Below are 17,845 nucleotides of genomic sequence, written 5' to 3'. Positions count from 1 at the left end.
CTTCGCTAACGACTGGAGGTTAAAGAGAGAAAAAGAGGTAAGAATGTGAGAAGAGAGGGAAAGAAGTGAAAAAATGAGAAGAAAAAGAAAATATTTAAATGTTTAGAGTTATAATTTTTCACATTTATAAATGAAATTTTAATCTTATCAATTTTAAAAGCTATTCCCCAACCATAAAATAGTAAATACAATGATAGATAGTTAAGCTTTTTGGATGATTTTAAAAAATAATCAATATTATAGTTATTTCTTGAGATAATTGCCAATCAAACGAGAAAAAAAATAAAAGATGAAAAAAATATATACCCTTCCCCATATTATACATGCTGCCGTTAAATTATATTTATGTGAAAAGTATTTTAGACATTTCATTTTATCTTTTAATACTATTTACACTTTTAAAACGAACAGTCTATTTTCAATACTAATAGATCTTTGTAAAATTATAAATAAAACTTAGGAGATAAGGATATTTTATCCATTAATTAATTAATTATAAAAATTAAAAATTAAAAAATCACAAATAATAATAAAAAATTTACAATTAAAAAATATGGGGTATTAAATGAGAATTAAGCAAAATAAAAGATAGAAGGGTATCATGTTGTCTTCTAACACTCAAAAGCAAAACAAGTTCAGCAGGCTCCAACCTTGCTTCCTCAATACATTACTAATTGAATTTTTGGTAGCATATCAGCAAAAATATCTTCAACTACTCAACCATTTGTTAAGTAGTAAATCTTTGATCAATTAATCAGTGTAACTCTGCTTGCACAGAATATTAAGAGTTTAGACAAAAATGACCAAGTCATCGCACATTCCTCACCCATGCTACCCTGGCTTTGCTCTTTTAAGATTCCATGTATTCTTCCCAATTTGCTGTCACAGCAAAACATCTCGCTTGCTTATTCCTTCCATCTTGTTGATTTGTCCAGCAAGTCAACTTTCTGCACCTTGAGCATGATTCCAAACCTCAAATACCTCAAGACATGTCTGCCAAAACCTTCTTTCATTACGCACTGATTGCCACAGAAAATTCTTCTATCTCCCAATACTTTTGCAGTTGCTTCTTAGTGGTTCAATTGTAGGTTTTTTGGATTATCAACCCTTTCTGCCGTAGTCGAACCTATATTTTATGCCAACAGAAAAGTAAATCAATCTCAATTTTCCTTCCAATGGTTTGCCACAGCCTTCAAAAGTAGCAAACTAATCAGAAAGGGGCCGAACGGATTGGGACCATAAGTTTTGCAAGGATAAGTGAATTTTTCAGATCTATTTTGTGACAACGAATCAGCAACACCTCCCATATATACAGTCAATCCAAATTAACTGCAACCTATCCATTATGGGAAGAGTGTAAATGAATACTTAAAAAAACAAGACAAGAACCCCTTGCAAATGGAGTTTTTTGGCCCTTGGTTCCAGCTTTTGAAAGTAGATAGTAAAAACAAGTTTTTCATAGAATGCAAGTGACTCAAACCACACATCAACATTGGCTGCTCTGGACTATCTCAAATTTATGCTGATCTCTTCCAAAAAGTTCCAATTACTTGATCCTCCCAAATTAGAAGCTCTAGCTCAGAATGATTGTAAATCACCATGAAGCAGATTTATGACTGGCACTAGCCTACAGAATCATTAAATCAAACAGATAATTAGTTCAGAGAAAGAAATTTCAAAGCCAGAGATGCAATTCTGCCTTCAACTCCAAAGGTGCTCCAAAAAGAAAACCCAAGAAAGAGTAGATTTGACACTACATACAACATTAAATTCTAAGTCTACTGATATTGGAAATAGTCATATATGTGTAACCCAGGTAAATATACAAAGAATCAGCTTTTGCTTCTGGTGCATGGACTACTCTAGAGGACATGGTAAATTAGCTGTGAGGATTCATAGACAATCTTTAACTGTTCTTCTAATGAAAATACTTACCATCAAAACCTAGCCCAAAACCAGAAGAAATGGCAAACTACAGCTGAGCTTCCAGCTTTGGTGCATTTCCACCTAGGTATGCTGCAAAAAACACACACAAAATTAGCCCAATAGGATGAGAACACAAGGTGTAAAATATTGCTTGCTTCCTCAATGTTGGAAAAGATGTACATTGATGGAAACTTACACAATATGGGAATTTTGTTAGAATTTACTATCCGGATATTGACTGGGAAGAAATCACTTGACATTTACAATTTGATAGTCTTCAATGTTTTTATAGACTACTTCAGGAAAAGTTTGATTTGTTTCATCAGTAGATAAGAAATCAACTAGCATGACTGCCATGGGGGCATCCAGAGAAAATCCCTTGTCAACCATTTCATGAAGAATTTGCATGACACTCGACATGTCATTGTTTCGAAGAAATCCCTGGACCATTGTGTTATAAGAGCAGCTATTTGCCAGGCAGCCACCTTCTTCCATTTTCCTAAACAACTCCTGTGCTTCATTTGGTAGCCCTTCTTCAAAAAGTGCTTTGATCATAATAGTATACACATAAATGTTTGGGTGCAATGCTTTGGCAAAGATTTGACGAAACAACTGCCTTGCTAGTTTAAACTCCCTAACTTGACACAAGCCATCAAGTAGAATACTATAATGGAAAATGCTAGGTTCCAACCCACTATTATGCATTGCTTGAAAGAATTCCAATGCCTCATGAACGTGACCATGTTTGCATAAGCCATCTAGCAAAGCTGAGTAAGTCATTTGATCTGGAATTTGCCCATTGGCAGACATCTCCTTGAAAAGTTCTTGTGCAGCCGAAAGTCTCCCGATTTCACACATTCCATTTATAAGAATGGTATAAGTAACAACATCAGGAATAAATCCCTTATCAGAGATCTCATGAAAAAGATTCATTGCCTCATCCACCCTCTTAGCTTTGCAATATCCACTGAACAAAGCATTGTAACTAACAATATTAGGGGCACAACCCCTGCCAACCAGCAAATCAAATATCTTTCTTGCCTCGTATATTTCACTACGCAAACAACAGCTATCCATCAACGTATTGTATGTGACAATATCAGATCCAACACCCTCTTGAGACATTTTCTTAACCACATCATGAGCCTCTGAAACCAACCCTTCTTTACAAAGTGCATCAAGCAATATATTACAGGTGACAACATTTGGCATGACATTGTTAGCCACCATTTCCTTCAATAAACTAGTAACCTCTTTCCACTGCCCCAAATTACACATAGCATGAATTAGGGAACTATAAGTGACAATATTTGATGGGATGCCTTTACCTCTCATTTCTGATAAGAGTTTCAAAGCCTCTGTAACATTTTCATCCTTACAAAGGCTATCAATGATGGTGGTGTATGTGACAATGTTAGGTGCACAACCTCTTTGTTCCATCATCCTTAGCAATCTAATAGCCCCACTAGTATCACCTATTTTACAAAGACCATTTACTATCGTACTATAACTAATTAAATTAGGCTGATACCCTTCCCTGACCATGTCATTGAACAACATCACTGCACGGGCTACTTTACTTACAATGCAGAGTCCATTAATCAAAGTGGAGAATGTTATGACATTAGGCTGGAGACCGAGTTTAAACATTTTTCCCAAAAGAGAGAAACCGAAATCCACACATTGCAAGTGGCAGAAGCAATTAATTAATATGGTGAGAGTATAGACATTGTGTTGAATACCCAGCAATTCCATTTGTCTAATAAGGGAAACAGCAGTTACATAATCCTTAATTCTAACAACGGCACCTAATAACCGGCTAAATTCAATAATAGAAGGGCGGGGATGGCTATGAATCATCCGATTAAACAACGTCAAGGCTTCACCAATATTATCAAACTGAAACTGATGCTTGCCTTTCCCCCTCACATTCACAGAAGTTTCAGTGTCCGGGGAACTAATAGTAGCATAAGAACAAGAGATTTGGAAATAAAAGCAACCAGCCCTTTTAAGATGAAGGATTGGGCGACGAGTAAATAGAAGGAAAAGGATCGATATGGTGGATTTAGAGTTACCCATTTGTTGAAGATGAGTAGTAGATCGTAAAGCACCTTTCCACCTCCCCATCATCCACTCGAGAGCTTCCTCTTCGACTTTCCGCTTCTCAGTCGGAGCCAAGTGTTCCTCGGTGAAGCCTTGGTTAAACCAACAATATATGTTGAAGTTTGGGTCGGACAGGTTTGTCAAGCTCCTCGCCCTTACCAAAACGGAGATTCGAGCTTTTATCAAGTTTGGGTCGGTGAAGTTTACAATATTACATTTTATTTATTACTAGTGATTAACTCATTATTGAAGAGCGATTGTCTCTTGATAAATAAAATAGAGTTTTTCATTTTCATATTCAGATATTCTAATAGCAACTCTTTGACCGTATCTATAATATTTTTTTTTCTTGAAATTGAAACTCATAATCTATTGCATAATTATTGTTTGAAGAAGACATGATTATTTTTTGGGAAATATTATAAAATGCCTAAATACAGAGATATAAATGAACAATAAATATTCATATTTTATAACCAATATATAACAAACATATCAAACTCAATTGTTACCAACATGATTTATATTATCTAATCACAAATAAAACTAAGTAAAATCCCCTAAAATCACTTTTCCTCTGTTTTTTGACGAACAGATCTCCTATCTGACACAAATTTGACTTCTTTATCTGGAAGAAGTGACTTCCGCATTGTATGTAAATTATCATTTTTTTTTTTTTAATACTGAAGGGCAATATGAGTATCATGTGGTGGCTTAAAACAATACAAAAAGAAATCCTTCCACTCGGACATGAGAAATATTTTCTATGAATCCAAACGAAAACATTAAATATGCCAATGGATTCTATTACCAGGGTAACGCCAATCCAACGAAGCTTACGTTACATTCCGAGTACCAAGCATATCCCCTAAGTGGTGATATTATGATTAGATAGTGCTAATTTAGTGATTAATGTGTTTCATTAGTACAACATTAATAATTCCATGTGCCTGTACGGTACATGTCTTGCTATGCAAGTGGGGCAAAAATATAGGTATAGTACTTTGAGTAGGTTGCTCAGTGCCTGGGGTATTTGAGCTTGGATTGATGTTCAGCATCATCGATGCTGTTACAGCGCTTCATGAAAGAATCCAGAGTTTTCTGCTTCAGTGGACTTCTTTGTTGTTGGCTGGCTGAAACTTCCAAGGTATTCTCATGGCCATCAAGCATCTAATCGTGAATAACTAGAGTTTCAGTATACCAACTAAATGAAATTACGATCAACGAGTTTCATGAAACCCCTAAATTCTTACTATATTTTGTTATATGTGCATGTGTGTGATTCATTTTAGAAAGAGAGAGAAGCAAATTACCTGACCAGCATCATCGATGCTGTTACAGCGCTTCGTGAAAGAATCCAGAGTTTTCTGCTTCAATGGACTTCTTTGTTGTTGGCTGGTTGAAACTTCCAAGGTATTCTCATGGCCATCAAGCATCTAATCGTGAATAACTAGAGTTTCAGTATACCAACTAAATGAAATTACGATCAACGAGTTTCATGAAACCCCTAAATTCTTACTATATTTTGTTATATGTGCATGTGTGTGATTCATTTTAGAAAGAGAGAGAAGCAAATTACCTGACCAGCATCATCGATGCTGTTACAGCGCTTCGTGAAAGAATCCAGAGTTTTCTGCTTCAATGGACTTCTTTGTTGTTGGCTGGTTGAAACTTCCAAGGTATTCTCATGGCCATCAAGCATCTAATCGTGAATAACTAGAGCTTCAGTATACCAACTAAATGAAATTACGATCAACGAGTTTCACAAAACCCCTAAATTCTTACTATATTTTGTTATATGTGCATGTGTGTGATTCATTTTAGAAAGAGAGAGAAGCAAATTACCTGACCCAGAGTTTCCAACTTGTTCTGAACAACATCCCTGAAAAGTAAACAACAAATCGAATTTAGTAGTCATTCATCATCAACACATGTTGTCGGCATTCAGAGAGGACCAAGATTACCAAATGGGGTAGCAAAAGCACATACCATATGATGTCATCAACAGTGTCATTTGCTAGCAGGTAGTATATATTAACTGAAGAGGCCTAAGAACATGAACCACATGTCAGAGTACAGGATAAACAGATAGGATACTGAGCAGTGAGAGAAAATGAATGTCTGCTAGCAGAACCAAAAAAATCCATCATGTTCCAGAGAAGTCATAACTAATGTGATATCATCACAGCGACAAATCATTTGATAGTCACAACATAATAAAAAACAACTTTTTCTGCAGATCAGTGCTATTTCCCTTTAAGATTAGAAGATTAATATTGAAAATAGTTCCCAATCTAGTTCTTGTGATTCAATTACAACTTTAAGAAATTTTTTGTCCTTTACAACCTGCCTGTAGTCTTCCATTCACACACGTTTCAAAATTTTGAATGGAAACAATGGCTTCATGAAAAGTCCTTAACTGGAGTACAGCCTATGTAACCCCTATCTGGTCAAGCTGGATCAAAACTCAGTAATGCTAGATGTAGGGCCCTTCATTCTGGTAGAAAACATAAAGGGTAGCAATAAAAAATGAGGCCCCCAAGAAGGCCCGGGGATGGAGAATGGAAAGGAAGCTATTAGGAGAATTAACTTATTTTTACAATTTTATTTAGCTATTTTCTTATACTTTAAAGGTTCAATCTAATTTTTATTTACATTTAGGATTGGTTACATTAGATTATTAAGGTTATTTTATATTAATTAGTGTTTTCCAAGTATGACAGCTTCAAGGTTATACTTGATATTTTATGTTTCTGCAAGGTAAGGGTTTACCCATATTGTTTCAGTTTCTAGTAGGTTATGAGAATTACGTTTGATTGATGAGATAATGATATTTTTTTATATTTGAGAGTTTTAAGTGATTCTGAGATTTTGGAATTTTCTTTCTTTTTTATTTTAACAATGAGATGGAGATTTGATTGAGAATTTCAGATTATTTCTGAGTGCCAGTTCTACATTACGTTAGGCTCATGTAACTGCAAATTTTTAGGTACACATCAGACTTCAGCCTTGTCAAACAAATATCAAGGTCATAATTTGCATAACATGGCAAATGAATTCCTCACAGATATAACTGCTCTGGCCTGTGGCTTACCTGGCCAATCCTATGAGCACGATCTTCAGCTTGAATCAGGTCACCTGGAGTCCATGACAACTCTGCAAAGATAACAGTACTTGCAGCTGTTAAAGTCAATCCGACACCTCCAGCTTTGATAGATAGCTGCAATTAACAATGCAAGAGAACTGGGATTTAACCACATTTACCATAATTAAAATTTTAAGGTTTACATCAAAATCTAAACGAAAGGAAATATGAAAATGATTAGCAGAACAATATGAAGCAAAAGCAGCCATACCACTGCTGCCCTGATAGCATCCTTCTCCTGAAAATCATTAACCAAAGCTTGCCTTGAGGATGCAGGGGTAGCACCATCAATTCGAATGCAACCCACTTTCTTCTTCTGGAAAATTGGTACATATTATAAGGATAGATCAATCTTGAGAAAATTTCAATATGAATTTAAGTGGCCTTACAAGGAGAAACTGATGTATTGCTTCAATCATGGGCTGATGATGTGCAAATATTAGAAATTTGCAGCCTGCCTGAAAGAATTATTTATATCAAATAAATATATAAGGGCCAATAAGTAATAAATTCATGATGAGAAGTAAACTTAGACGGGTTATGAAAAATGGAGAATGCTAATTGTAAGCACATGTCACCCAAACATATAGTAAGGGCATCAAGAGCTGGATATGTCAGGTGTCCAGACTCCTTACTGCCTCTTCTTTCAAGTTTAAGGTAGCTTAACTCTCTAGCTAGAACAAATGCAGACCCTCATTCTAGATTTCTCCACTTAAATCAGTTTTAAGATGAAATCTTCAAGTTGATAAAAATATCCATTCAAATCTTATACACAATAACCAGACTGAAAACATAAGATGCTACTTTGCCAGCAACTAATGAAAGGTCCATATTATCACAACCAAAGGAGATTCAAATGAGCTAATACACTTGGATCTCACATTTTCCACAACTAATAACAGGCTTGTTAGTTGTTACTCCATATGTAAAATTTCAGGACATTTCACATTTGGCAACTTAAAGTAGACATGACAGGCAGATTAGAAAAAGTACAAGCATTGAGCTTATAAGTTATAACTATGATCTGAGCTCATCTTTCACCATGGTGAGACTTATTCACACAAAATGCTTCCTGTGTCTTTCATGCAGTCATAGATTTGTTAAGACGAAAGCACATCAACTATGATACTTTTACCTACGTTACTCAGACTTGGGGGTGAGTGACGGATAGAGGTATGTACCCGACACTTTTATGTTCAATTTTGTTATAAGTTTTTCCATATATTTGGAAGGTCAAGCCTCCATACCCATGTCCAGCGGATACGTGTTGGACACCGGTACTTCAAGGAAAATGAAGAATTGGAGCAACGCAGACTTTTACTACTTTTCCTTACAATTGTCCAATCACAATCATAAATTGTGTTGGGTCCACCAAAATTTTAGATGGAACCCACACCCATAAGAGGTGGACCGCCATATAATTCATCCTTGTGATGGATAATTGTAGGAAAAAAAGTGTATTTGATATGCTCCCTGTTAAGACAAGTATAAAATGTACCTCAATGACAGTTTCTAGATAATCTAGAACTGCCGGGATCTTGGCTTCAGCTGAATCAGTATAAATCTGGAGGAAGAGGACGGGACCAAAAAGAATTAGTCTAGCTTCAAATGTAAAGGAAAACAATGCTAACATGAAAATAGAAATTGTGCATGTATACATACTTCAACTTAAAGTAAATAAAAAAACATTTATAGATACCTTATTTATGAGATTCTTCTCAATAAGTTTGAGTGAGTGAACCTCCTCTTCTGACCGGCGGGCCTTGATTTTTCCCTTTACCAGATTCAACTACAAAATAGTACAGCGGTATTAGGTGGCACTTTTAGATCCCTATCCCTCTTTAGAAATTTTCCTAAGGAACCTACTTGATGCAAACAAATAACATGCACATTTTCACCTCAGAAAACAGAAGAATTGTATTAAAGATTAAAACACATTAAGTCAATATGATGGAGAAATCACTGATATCCAACAATGTAATGTTAGCTATTATAGGCACATCCACACACAAGCTGAACCTGAAGAAAATGGGAACCTGCAACAGCAAGAGAGTAGATGCCTATACTGAACTATTAATTTATCAGAGAAAAATGAACTACGTAGTTTACCAATCTCTATATCAATATAACTATAAGCATATAATGTACAAAGTCAAAAAATTTAATTCAACAGTTGGCTACAATTCCACCATTGATTCAGAGGAAATTCAAATTGAAAAACAACTAATACGGAGCAAATTTACCTCCTGAAACAAAGAACTGATCTTTTTCATATCCTTTTCAGTCAACTCTAGGAAGACCTGAGAATTTGTTTCAAATTACTAAAAAGTTAAGATGGAACATAAAAGCTCAACTCCATTCAAGAAACTTCAAGTAAACGTTCATACAATGGTATAATGTACTTGCATACATGTATATCAACAACTGCAGATGAGAAATGAGAACAGGATATTATGAACAAGAATGACTAAGCATTCTTCTGGAGCCAAAAGAATATACCTTCTCATCCTAAATTTCAAGATTTAACAAATTTCCAGAAGAACAGAAGAAGCAATGCTTAATTCACACCCACAGCCACATGAGAGTCAGGACACATGACAAGGAAGTTTCCAAATATCAATGCTGCAGCACCAGACTGCTGCCAGATCATTAATCTTACTGATTCAATTTTAAAGATATTTTTTAGTCCAATAAATTAATGATGATTTCAGCACCACTTCCCACTTTTTCAATTCTTTAGACAATAGAACTATAATGCTATTTATCGTACACGCAAAAATCAACTTTTGTTATGATTCAAATATTTGATATGAAGTAAGCTCTCTAAAGTGAGGCTAGCAAGATGGAAAAAGCGGATTAGACAACAGAACATTAGCATATATCTGTACCTGTTGCCTACGCTTCATGGGTAGCTGACAAAGAACATCCTTCTTAAGCCTGCGGATCATGACTGTAGCCTTCATCAAATTGTGCAATTCTTCATGGTTACTCGCACCTTGATAAGTTCCAAATATTCCCTGGAAGATTTGTGCAACAAGAAACAAAGTTGCTCAATACCTAATGTAATGGCAGTCTTGAATAACATTGAAGATCTGTCAACCTCAGAAGAATGTTACTTACGCCTTTGCAGTAACGGTCACCATATTCATAAATTTTCCTATATACATCAGGATACAAGGCTTCCAGCTGCCAATGGTACAAAATTTTCCACAGAATTACTACAATGCAACTTCAGAAAGCTCTAAATGTAGCAAATCATTGTTTCCTGATAACATTCAGAGCACCTGCTTGAACAGCTCAATTGGTCGGGATAAAGCTGGAGTTCCAGTAAGCAACATTGCATATTGAGCTTTCTGAAATTTCAACCAAAAGCAACAATGAGAAAACTAAGTACAACCCAGCAAGCACTAAAGTCATTCAAAGTACTTTTTAGCTAATTATCATCATTCCTGCATGCTCCTTTTCATCCATATCAAAAACATGCAATCTCATGTGAAATTATACCTACACAATTTTCTGTTCCATTTTGTGAATTGCTTGCAGCTTGCTTCACCACACCTAGCCTGGTCATTAGTCATACATACCTGAATGATGAGACAGTGTTGATCTGACCCTTTACATGGTCTATATTGAATTCTTATCCACTATTATTCACCAAAACCAGCCAATTGAAGCATTTTGAAGAGCTATGCATCTTAGTGGCTTTAGAAGAATATGCTTTCAGCAAATGAAAGAATTCACCATGCATTTAAGTGTGAACATAGTCAATAATAAAGCAGATTTAAGCTCCAATTCATCATCTATCAAGAGAGAAACACCTTTATTATGGGAAGGGAAGTTGTTGTCCTCTTTGCTTGAGCATTTTTCAAAAAATGAGATTCATCTGCAATCACAACCTACAAAAAGGAGGAAGAAAATCATTGGTAGAAGCATATGAGAACAGAAAAAAATTACCAAGAAAATAGGACATCTCTAAGCGACATGAACAAGTCATGTACTTTCTAACACACAAATGTGCATGTACAACAAATACAAACAACTAAGGTTTTCCACAAATCTAATATTAAGTCAACTGTTCTTATAAAATGTAATTTGTGTCCTAGGACCTTCCGGAGAATATAAAATCTCTAACATAAAAAAGAACTGAAAATGTTTCTTTCCATCCTCCAAACTTGTCCTTATTTTAGTCATTTTAATTCTTTATAAATAAACCAAGATATTTTAGTATAAAGTTAAATTCTTCTTACTGTTCAGGTAGGGAGTAGATATCATCAACTTTACCATCAAAGTTGGGATCATATTAGAAAATCCATAACATCATCATATCATATACAGTATAACTGTACAAGTAAATATATCAAAGCAAAGATCGAATAATCCACTTTGTTACATACTTTTTTAAATTTGTTACTTTTTATTAAATTGTTTTCAGTTTCCACATTTTCTTAAATTGCTTCCATCCATAATCTCAACGCTGCCTTTTAGATGTTTTCAACAAAAAAACAGTTTAGACACCATATTGAAGTCAACCTTCAATCATCTTAAATCTTCTATTCATCTTATTAATATGTCCATTTAAACTAGGTCTTTAATCAACAAACCTCTACTCACAGACAATGGATGCAAGATGGTGATAAGTTAAACATATGGAAGAGTATAAAACTCAAAAAGAAAAAATGATTGTACTTGCCTTAAACTCTGATGCCATTAATACATTTTCTAACTTTGGTACCAAATCATAGGAGATGATGTTGAACAGGCCATCAAGATGAATACCATCCTTGCATTTTGAGGACAATATTGTGAATCCACCTTTGTTTGATCCACCCACTTGAGAAAAAATAACCTACAAGTATTCACAAGTTAGGAACTACATTTTTCTTTTCTATTTTCCCATGTGGTAAAAGAGACAAAAAAAACTTGCGAGAGAAATCCAAATAGCATACAACTATATCTGACGGAGGAATATTCAGCCACTGTTGAATCATCTGCATGACAGCAAAATTATAAGCATTTTTGCCCCCCCCCCCCCCCCCCCCCCCACCAAAAAAAAAAAAAATTTTTTTTCTCAGACACCTAAACCTGAAGATGATGAGCACTTACTGAAGCCCAATGCAAACGCAAAGAAGATGGTGCAAGTACAAGAACAGGCCAAGAGTCACGAATACATGCAGCAACAGCAATAGCCTGCCAGACCATAAGGATTCAATAAGCAGCCCAAAACCGAAAAATAAAATGAAAATCATAAAGCAGTAAACTAGTTTCTGTTTGGTAAAATTTCAAGAATATGATGCAACATGATCTTTTGCAAAGTTGATTCTAGTTTTTATAATCAAAATATAAATTTCTATTATTTAGCATCATAATCCTAACAATAAAGTACAAATCATGCTACATCAAAATATATCCTTGATAAAACTCCCTATCATAGTTTGTCTAATCCACAGAAAAAGATAAAGAGGAGGAAGCATTGTGACACAGTATTCCTTAACTGATAGAAGACAATTACATCAAAAAGCAACAATAGAAGATGAGTCATTGAAATCCAAAAGAAAAAGGTAAAGGTTCACGGCTGGTGTAAAGATTGCAAAACAACTACTCCATAAAAGTTAAAAATTTGTCTATTTTGCTCCACAAAAGAAAAGATTCCAATGCCTTGCCGTGAATAAATTTGCTAGTTATCAACATATTGACCATCTGAAAGATCATAATACATAGAACACTTATCATGGTTTTATCTTCCAGTGAGAAAATGCATCTTGATTATAAGCATTGTTGGTACATAAAGAATAAATTACAGAAAAGTTGACTTTGAACCATATACATACTGCTGTCAACAAGTATAAAGCAACTCAAGAGTGTCCATAAGGTACACTCCAAAAAAAAAAACTTGGAGAATGCTTGCAGATTATTAGACCTTTATTTCTGATGCGCTATTATTAAGAGTTGGACACTATGTAGCTACATAATTCATATAAAGGTATTGAAAGAACAGATCATTTCATATAAAAAAAAAAAAAAAAAACTTCAATACTATTTGCCTGTAAAGTCTTTCCCAGTCCCATTTCGTCAGCTAGAAGTGCACGCCCTCCATGTTGCAATACAAATCTGAGACAAGGAATAACATATAATAAAAACATCATATACTTAAGATCAAAGAATGAGAAGGTAAAAGTTTTCATTTTCTTAAAAGAGACAGGAATTGATTACATCACAAAGCTACATTCTATTGGAAAAAAATCTCCACGGTTATCACATACCTAACACCATCTCGCTGAAATGGTAGAAGCTTTGATTCAATATAGCTAGGAATCCTGTCATACCACACTTGGGGGAAAAAAATACAAACTTTGAAATTGTATGAAAGTGAACACCAATAGAAAACTCAAATTTATTCAACAAGTGAAGAGTACTTTTATATCAGGGGAAGCTGAAAAGGAAACATTCTTACACACATAGCACAAACTAAATTATAGACGCCAATTTTACCTCGAAGATCTGGAAGTGCAGAGGCAGCAGCAATAGCACGCTGCACCAAGGGATGTAAATTCTCTACCTTGATGACATCACAACAAATAGTTAGCCATATTAAAGTCAAACTCCGCAATTTAGCAAAAAGATAGTGTATTGTTAATGTGAGAAAAACAAGGTTGCAATAGTTATAACCTCAACTTTAAAACCAGATACTTCACAAAGAACTTTTTCTGCTGATGACAAAGAAGATAGCGGGAGCATCCATAATCTGCAGTTTCAACAGTATCAGATCAGGCTAAGGCTAAGGTTGACTTAACATGAAAGTGACAGAAAATTTGCCAACCACAGAGTCATAATTCTCAGGAAAAAACATAAAGAAAGAAAAAAGCATAAGCAGATGTAAATTGAGAGTAAGAACAGGAACCTTTCTTGTGCATTCCAAGCGGCCTTAGGGATTTTACGGAAAGCATCAACTAACACCTAAATAAAGATAAAAGCATAGAGTATAAGTGTATAAGTAAAAGCAGTGTCACAAGAAAGAAAGTGATGCACATAAACATTAAACCTGTTTATAGGAAAATTTAGCAGCAATGTTTCCAGTGGCGTGGAGGATAAATTTGACAGAGAGCTTTGGTAGTTGTTCCTTGGAGCATTGATCTGCTGCTGGGAAGAAATTGGTTCAAAGCAATGTGGGCTTTATAATTCATAAGTAACAAGTACATAAAGAAAGCAACTGACCAGGTTTTGTTTTTGGCGCAATTGATGAAGGCAATGTTCCGGATGAAGCTCCAGCCTGAATCATAAATGAAAAGAAAAAAACAATAAAAACCCACAAAATGAAAAGAAAAAAAGAATCAAAACCCAGAAAATGCCACAAAAAAAAAAAGAAAAAGAAAAAGGAGAAAGTAACTGCCTTTGCAGAAGGAGAATGGGTGATGGGATTTTGATTGAAAGAAGAAGAAGAATAAGAGGAATGGTTGCGCTGCTGAGCGATCTTCTGGAAAGCGTCTCTTTCAAGATAATCCCATTCTTCAGCGCTCAACTCCCATTCATCCAATTCCATTTTACAAACAAATTTTGAATTTTTGGAGCTTCAGCCTTCGCCCTTTGCTTTTGCCTTTCAGTTTGGCGCCCTGTATCTCTAGCAGTAACTTTTTTTTTTTTTGGTGGCGTACAAACAAAGCTGGGAACTGAGAAGGAAAGGGAAAAACTTCTGGACTTGTTAAATCCTTAACATGCAACTGCACAGTAAAATAATATACTTTTTTTTTCAGTAAAAGTAAAAGCAAAAAAAAAAGAAAAAGTAAAAGCAAAATAATATACTTTATTTTATTTTATTTAATATAATCAGATATACATATAATACAAAGTATTTAAATATTTTTAAAGCAATTTCAATTGAAAATTTGAAAGTTTAAATCTCACGATCTCAAATCAAAAAAGAATATATTGTTATAAAAGATTTTATACCAATAAAATATGAAATTCAAGAATTAAATAAACAAAATATAAATTATTTAAAAACTTATAAGAAGATTCCTCCTATTAATGTATAATAATAATATATTAGAAGGATTGAATAAAGCATTTTTAAAATGTTGAGATTCAATTTGGAAGTAGGGATAGAGAGAGGAGACAGAAGAGTGAGGGAAAGGGATATGCTTTGTGGAAACACCTAAATTTGTTTTTGACAATTAACTTTTATTTCAATAGAGGTGACACGTAGATCTGTCCAATAAAGTTTGGTCTACTTCATTTTTTTTAATTTTGATTTAAAATTTCAAACCATTTCAAATTGCAAATGAATTTGATTCAGGTTATTGATTTCATCCAAATTATTGAGTTGAGTTTCATCAATTTTTACAAAAATAACATTTCTTACCTAAATTAAAATTTAAAATTACAAAATAATATATATATATATATATTGTAATATTTCAATTATGACTTTTCAAATCTCATCCATTTGATTATCAAATTTGGAAAATCAATCTATGAGACAAAATTCTCTTTTTTAATTAGATGAAAATTACATTCGAACATTTAGTTTATTGATTGATGTATCTCTCTATTTAATAAACAAGTTCAAATCCCCTTTTCTCAAAATTCAAAAAAAAATAAAAATTGAAAATTCAGGAGATATTATTATTTTGGTATATTAGCAGCTAGAAAGTCTTAGCATTTTTCTCAATACTTTAGCCAATCATAAGTTGAAAGAGAAAATTAAAACACACATTTAAAATTGTACATGGATTTATAAATTCACATGTGAAGCATTATCAATACTTGTGATTGAATATGATCACATTTAGTGACAGATTTAAGATTTTAATGATCAATTGATTGAATATGATCACATTGAGTGACGAATTCAAAATTTTACATCAAAAATGATCAAAGGATAATCATACTAGTTCATGGATTTAATAATTACTAAATTGAGCAAAAAAGATAATACTTGAAAAAAAATTGATATACACTTGAAGAAAGCGTAAATCGAGAAAGTAACCAAATGGTGTACATATAACAAAGTCAAGACGTGTGGCACGAGTTATATTTATAGTAGGCATAGTGATTCTAACTTTTATAGATTACTAGAATATTACCTGTGTGCAACACACGGACCTCTTTGCACCCCTATCTTTGCTTCAGTATTTTTTCTCTTTCTCTCTATTTGCCCTTCACGCGGTTTACTCTGACCCCTTTGCACCCCTCTCTTTGCTTCAACATATTTTCCCATTTACTCTCTCTATCCTCCATGTGGTTAACTCTGGAAGCCTCATTGGGCGACATTTTAAATATGTTATAGATTTGAAAAGAATTTCAACCAATTTTTTATTGGATTTGACAAAACCAGTTGATTTAGTATTTTATTTTGAAAACTAATTAATTTAGTATATTAACTTCCGGCCCACCTCTACTCTAACTGACCTTGATAAGGTATGACTTTTTAATTGGTTTGACTAACTTATTTATAAGATTTGAAAGATAATAATGTCAAGACTTAAGCAAGAAAAGAAATGAATAAATTAAAACTACAGAGCAAATAATAAAATATTGTAACTAAACTTAATATAATCATAAGACATTACACTTTCCAGCAGCAACTTGTACCAACAGAGAATTTGATATTGACAAACGCACTACAAGGCCAAAAGCATAAGAGAAAAAAAACAACATTAATTTTAAGTCAATATGAGAATTCAATCAGAATTCATAAGATGATTCTTATGTTGTTTAACATCAATTATGATTACATAGATATAAAATAAAAAAAACAATAAATTGAATGATCAAATTGTAACAGGAATTTTAAATATAAATCTCACACTAAAATAAACAAAAGGGAAAACACACAAAAATAAAAAGAAACATGAACAACACTTTAAATCAAAGCAGAGGTCTTAGAAACAACTAATAACTTAAAACTTCTTTAAACATGAGAATTCATAAAAACTCAATTAAAAAAAAAGAAAAACAGTTGAGTGCAAAAAATAGAAAGGAAATCAAAATGAGCAGTTAATAATCAATTATCTATATAGATTATTGACAAAACTCAAATTAAAGAACAGTAAAATTAAAGCATGAAAAAAAGAAAGACAGACATGAGAAAGGATCTTAAACTAAAAACTTGTTATAATCTAAGAAGTGCTAAATATTGAAGTGAAGAATAATAAGCAAGATAGAACAAAAAACAAAATAGACATATGGCAAGAACCAATAGGCTACACATGGCACCCATATCAGACCACACACGTCCTCACAGTATACAAAATCCAAAGGCCAAAATGAAATCTGAAAAAGCAAACACAGCATTAAATCCTAAAAACCCAAACTCTTTGACCGAAATCTATAATCAAATATTCAAAATTCATGATTTCCTATTGTTCCCCAAGTCGACCCAACAGCAAGCTTGAAGTATAGTGTACACTCGAGGGGAAGCCGAGAATGAGGAAAGGTGAAAAGATGAAAACAATCAAGTAGATCTAAGCTGAAGAGTCAAAGAATAGGGGATGGGAATGCACAGAGAAATACGAATAGGATCAAATGACTTACTATCGTAGGCAAATTGGATTTTGTTTCAGAACCATGCTAGAGATTTCAAAGCCCTTCCTTCAAGTTTCACAGGTAAAAAACTCCTTCCTAGAAAATGTAGCTTCTCTAGTTATGAAGAAAACATATATGAATTTCAAAGAT

At 33.7% G+C, this 17,845-nt stretch overlaps 2 protein-coding genes across 7 annotated transcripts; both read right to left on the bottom strand.

Moving 5' to 3' along the window:
• Window positions 1–561: 561 nt before the first annotated feature.
• On the bottom strand, window positions 562–4,315 carry LOC18599281 (uncharacterized). 3 transcript variants are annotated; one of them, XM_018122377.2, is made up of 4 exons: window positions 2,123–4,315; window positions 1,936–2,016; window positions 1,486–1,627; window positions 562–1,126 (listed from the first exon to the last, which is right to left on the bottom strand). In XM_018122377.2, the coding sequence occupies exon 1, from the start codon at window positions 4,054–4,056 to the stop codon at window positions 2,176–2,178; it is 1,881 nt and encodes a 626-aa protein (XP_017977866.2). In that variant the 5' UTR covers window positions 4,057–4,315; the 3' UTR covers window positions 562–1,126; window positions 1,486–1,627; window positions 1,936–2,016; window positions 2,123–2,175. The 3 variants fall into 3 exon arrangements, with proteins under 3 accessions (XP_017977866.2, XP_017977865.2, XP_088663024.1); XM_018122376.2 differs by having other exon boundaries at window positions 562–1,627; XM_088806898.1 differs by lacking the exon at window positions 1,486–1,627.
• A 493-nt stretch (window positions 4,316–4,808) lies between these two features.
• On the bottom strand, window positions 4,809–17,845 carry CHR18 (chromatin remodeling factor18). Of its 4 annotated transcripts, none has more exons than XM_088806854.1 (28): window positions 17,705–17,844; window positions 16,741–16,791; window positions 14,562–14,889; window positions 14,387–14,441; window positions 14,214–14,311; window positions 14,073–14,128; window positions 13,841–13,916; window positions 13,664–13,730; window positions 13,435–13,501; window positions 13,216–13,282; window positions 12,278–12,361; window positions 12,121–12,162; window positions 11,865–12,020; window positions 10,993–11,070; window positions 10,459–10,527; window positions 10,295–10,360; window positions 10,063–10,191; window positions 9,418–9,474; window positions 8,874–8,963; window positions 8,673–8,738; window positions 7,564–7,632; window positions 7,386–7,490; window positions 7,124–7,249; window positions 6,019–6,077; window positions 5,875–5,911; window positions 5,609–5,731; window positions 5,343–5,465; window positions 4,809–5,199 (listed from the first exon to the last, which is right to left on the bottom strand). In XM_088806854.1, the coding sequence occupies exons 3-28, from the start codon at window positions 14,709–14,711 to the stop codon at window positions 5,047–5,049; spliced, it is 2,268 nt and encodes a 755-aa protein (XP_088662980.1). In that variant the 5' UTR covers window positions 14,712–14,889; window positions 16,741–16,791; window positions 17,705–17,844; the 3' UTR covers window positions 4,809–5,046. The 4 variants fall into 4 exon arrangements, with proteins under 4 accessions (XP_088662980.1, XP_017977624.2, XP_017977625.2 ...); XM_018122135.2 differs by having other exon boundaries at window positions 14,214–14,308; XM_018122136.2 differs by having other exon boundaries at window positions 14,214–14,305.

The sequence above is a fragment of the Theobroma cacao genome, chromosome 5 (genome assembly GCF_053813885.1).
Source record: "Theobroma cacao isolate CCN51 chromosome 5, ASM5381388v1, whole genome shotgun sequence".
NCBI classification, from domain to species: domain Eukaryota; kingdom Viridiplantae; phylum Streptophyta; class Magnoliopsida; order Malvales; family Malvaceae; genus Theobroma; species Theobroma cacao.
The sequence above is the reverse complement of the archived record's forward strand: the minus strand, read 5'-3'. Positions and strand labels throughout refer to the sequence as shown.

Excerpts from the sequence above, each read along its gene's own strand:
- LOC18599281 (XM_018122376.2), bottom strand. The coding sequence starts at position 4,056 with ATGATGGGGAGGTGGAAAGGTGCTTTACGATCTACTACTCATCTTCAA.
- CHR18 (XM_088806854.1), bottom strand. The coding sequence starts at position 14,711 with ATGGAATTGGATGAATGGGAGTTGAGCGCTGAAGAATGGGATTATCTT. Across the intron at positions 12,021-12,120 it reads TTCCTCCGTCAGATATAGTT|GTTATTTTTTCTCAAGTGGG; the intron begins GTATGCTATTTG and ends GAATACTTGTAG. Across the intron at positions 5,466-5,608 it reads GCATCGATGATGCTGGTCAG|ATGCTTGATGGCCATGAGAA; the intron begins GTAATTTGCTTC and ends ATTCACGATTAG.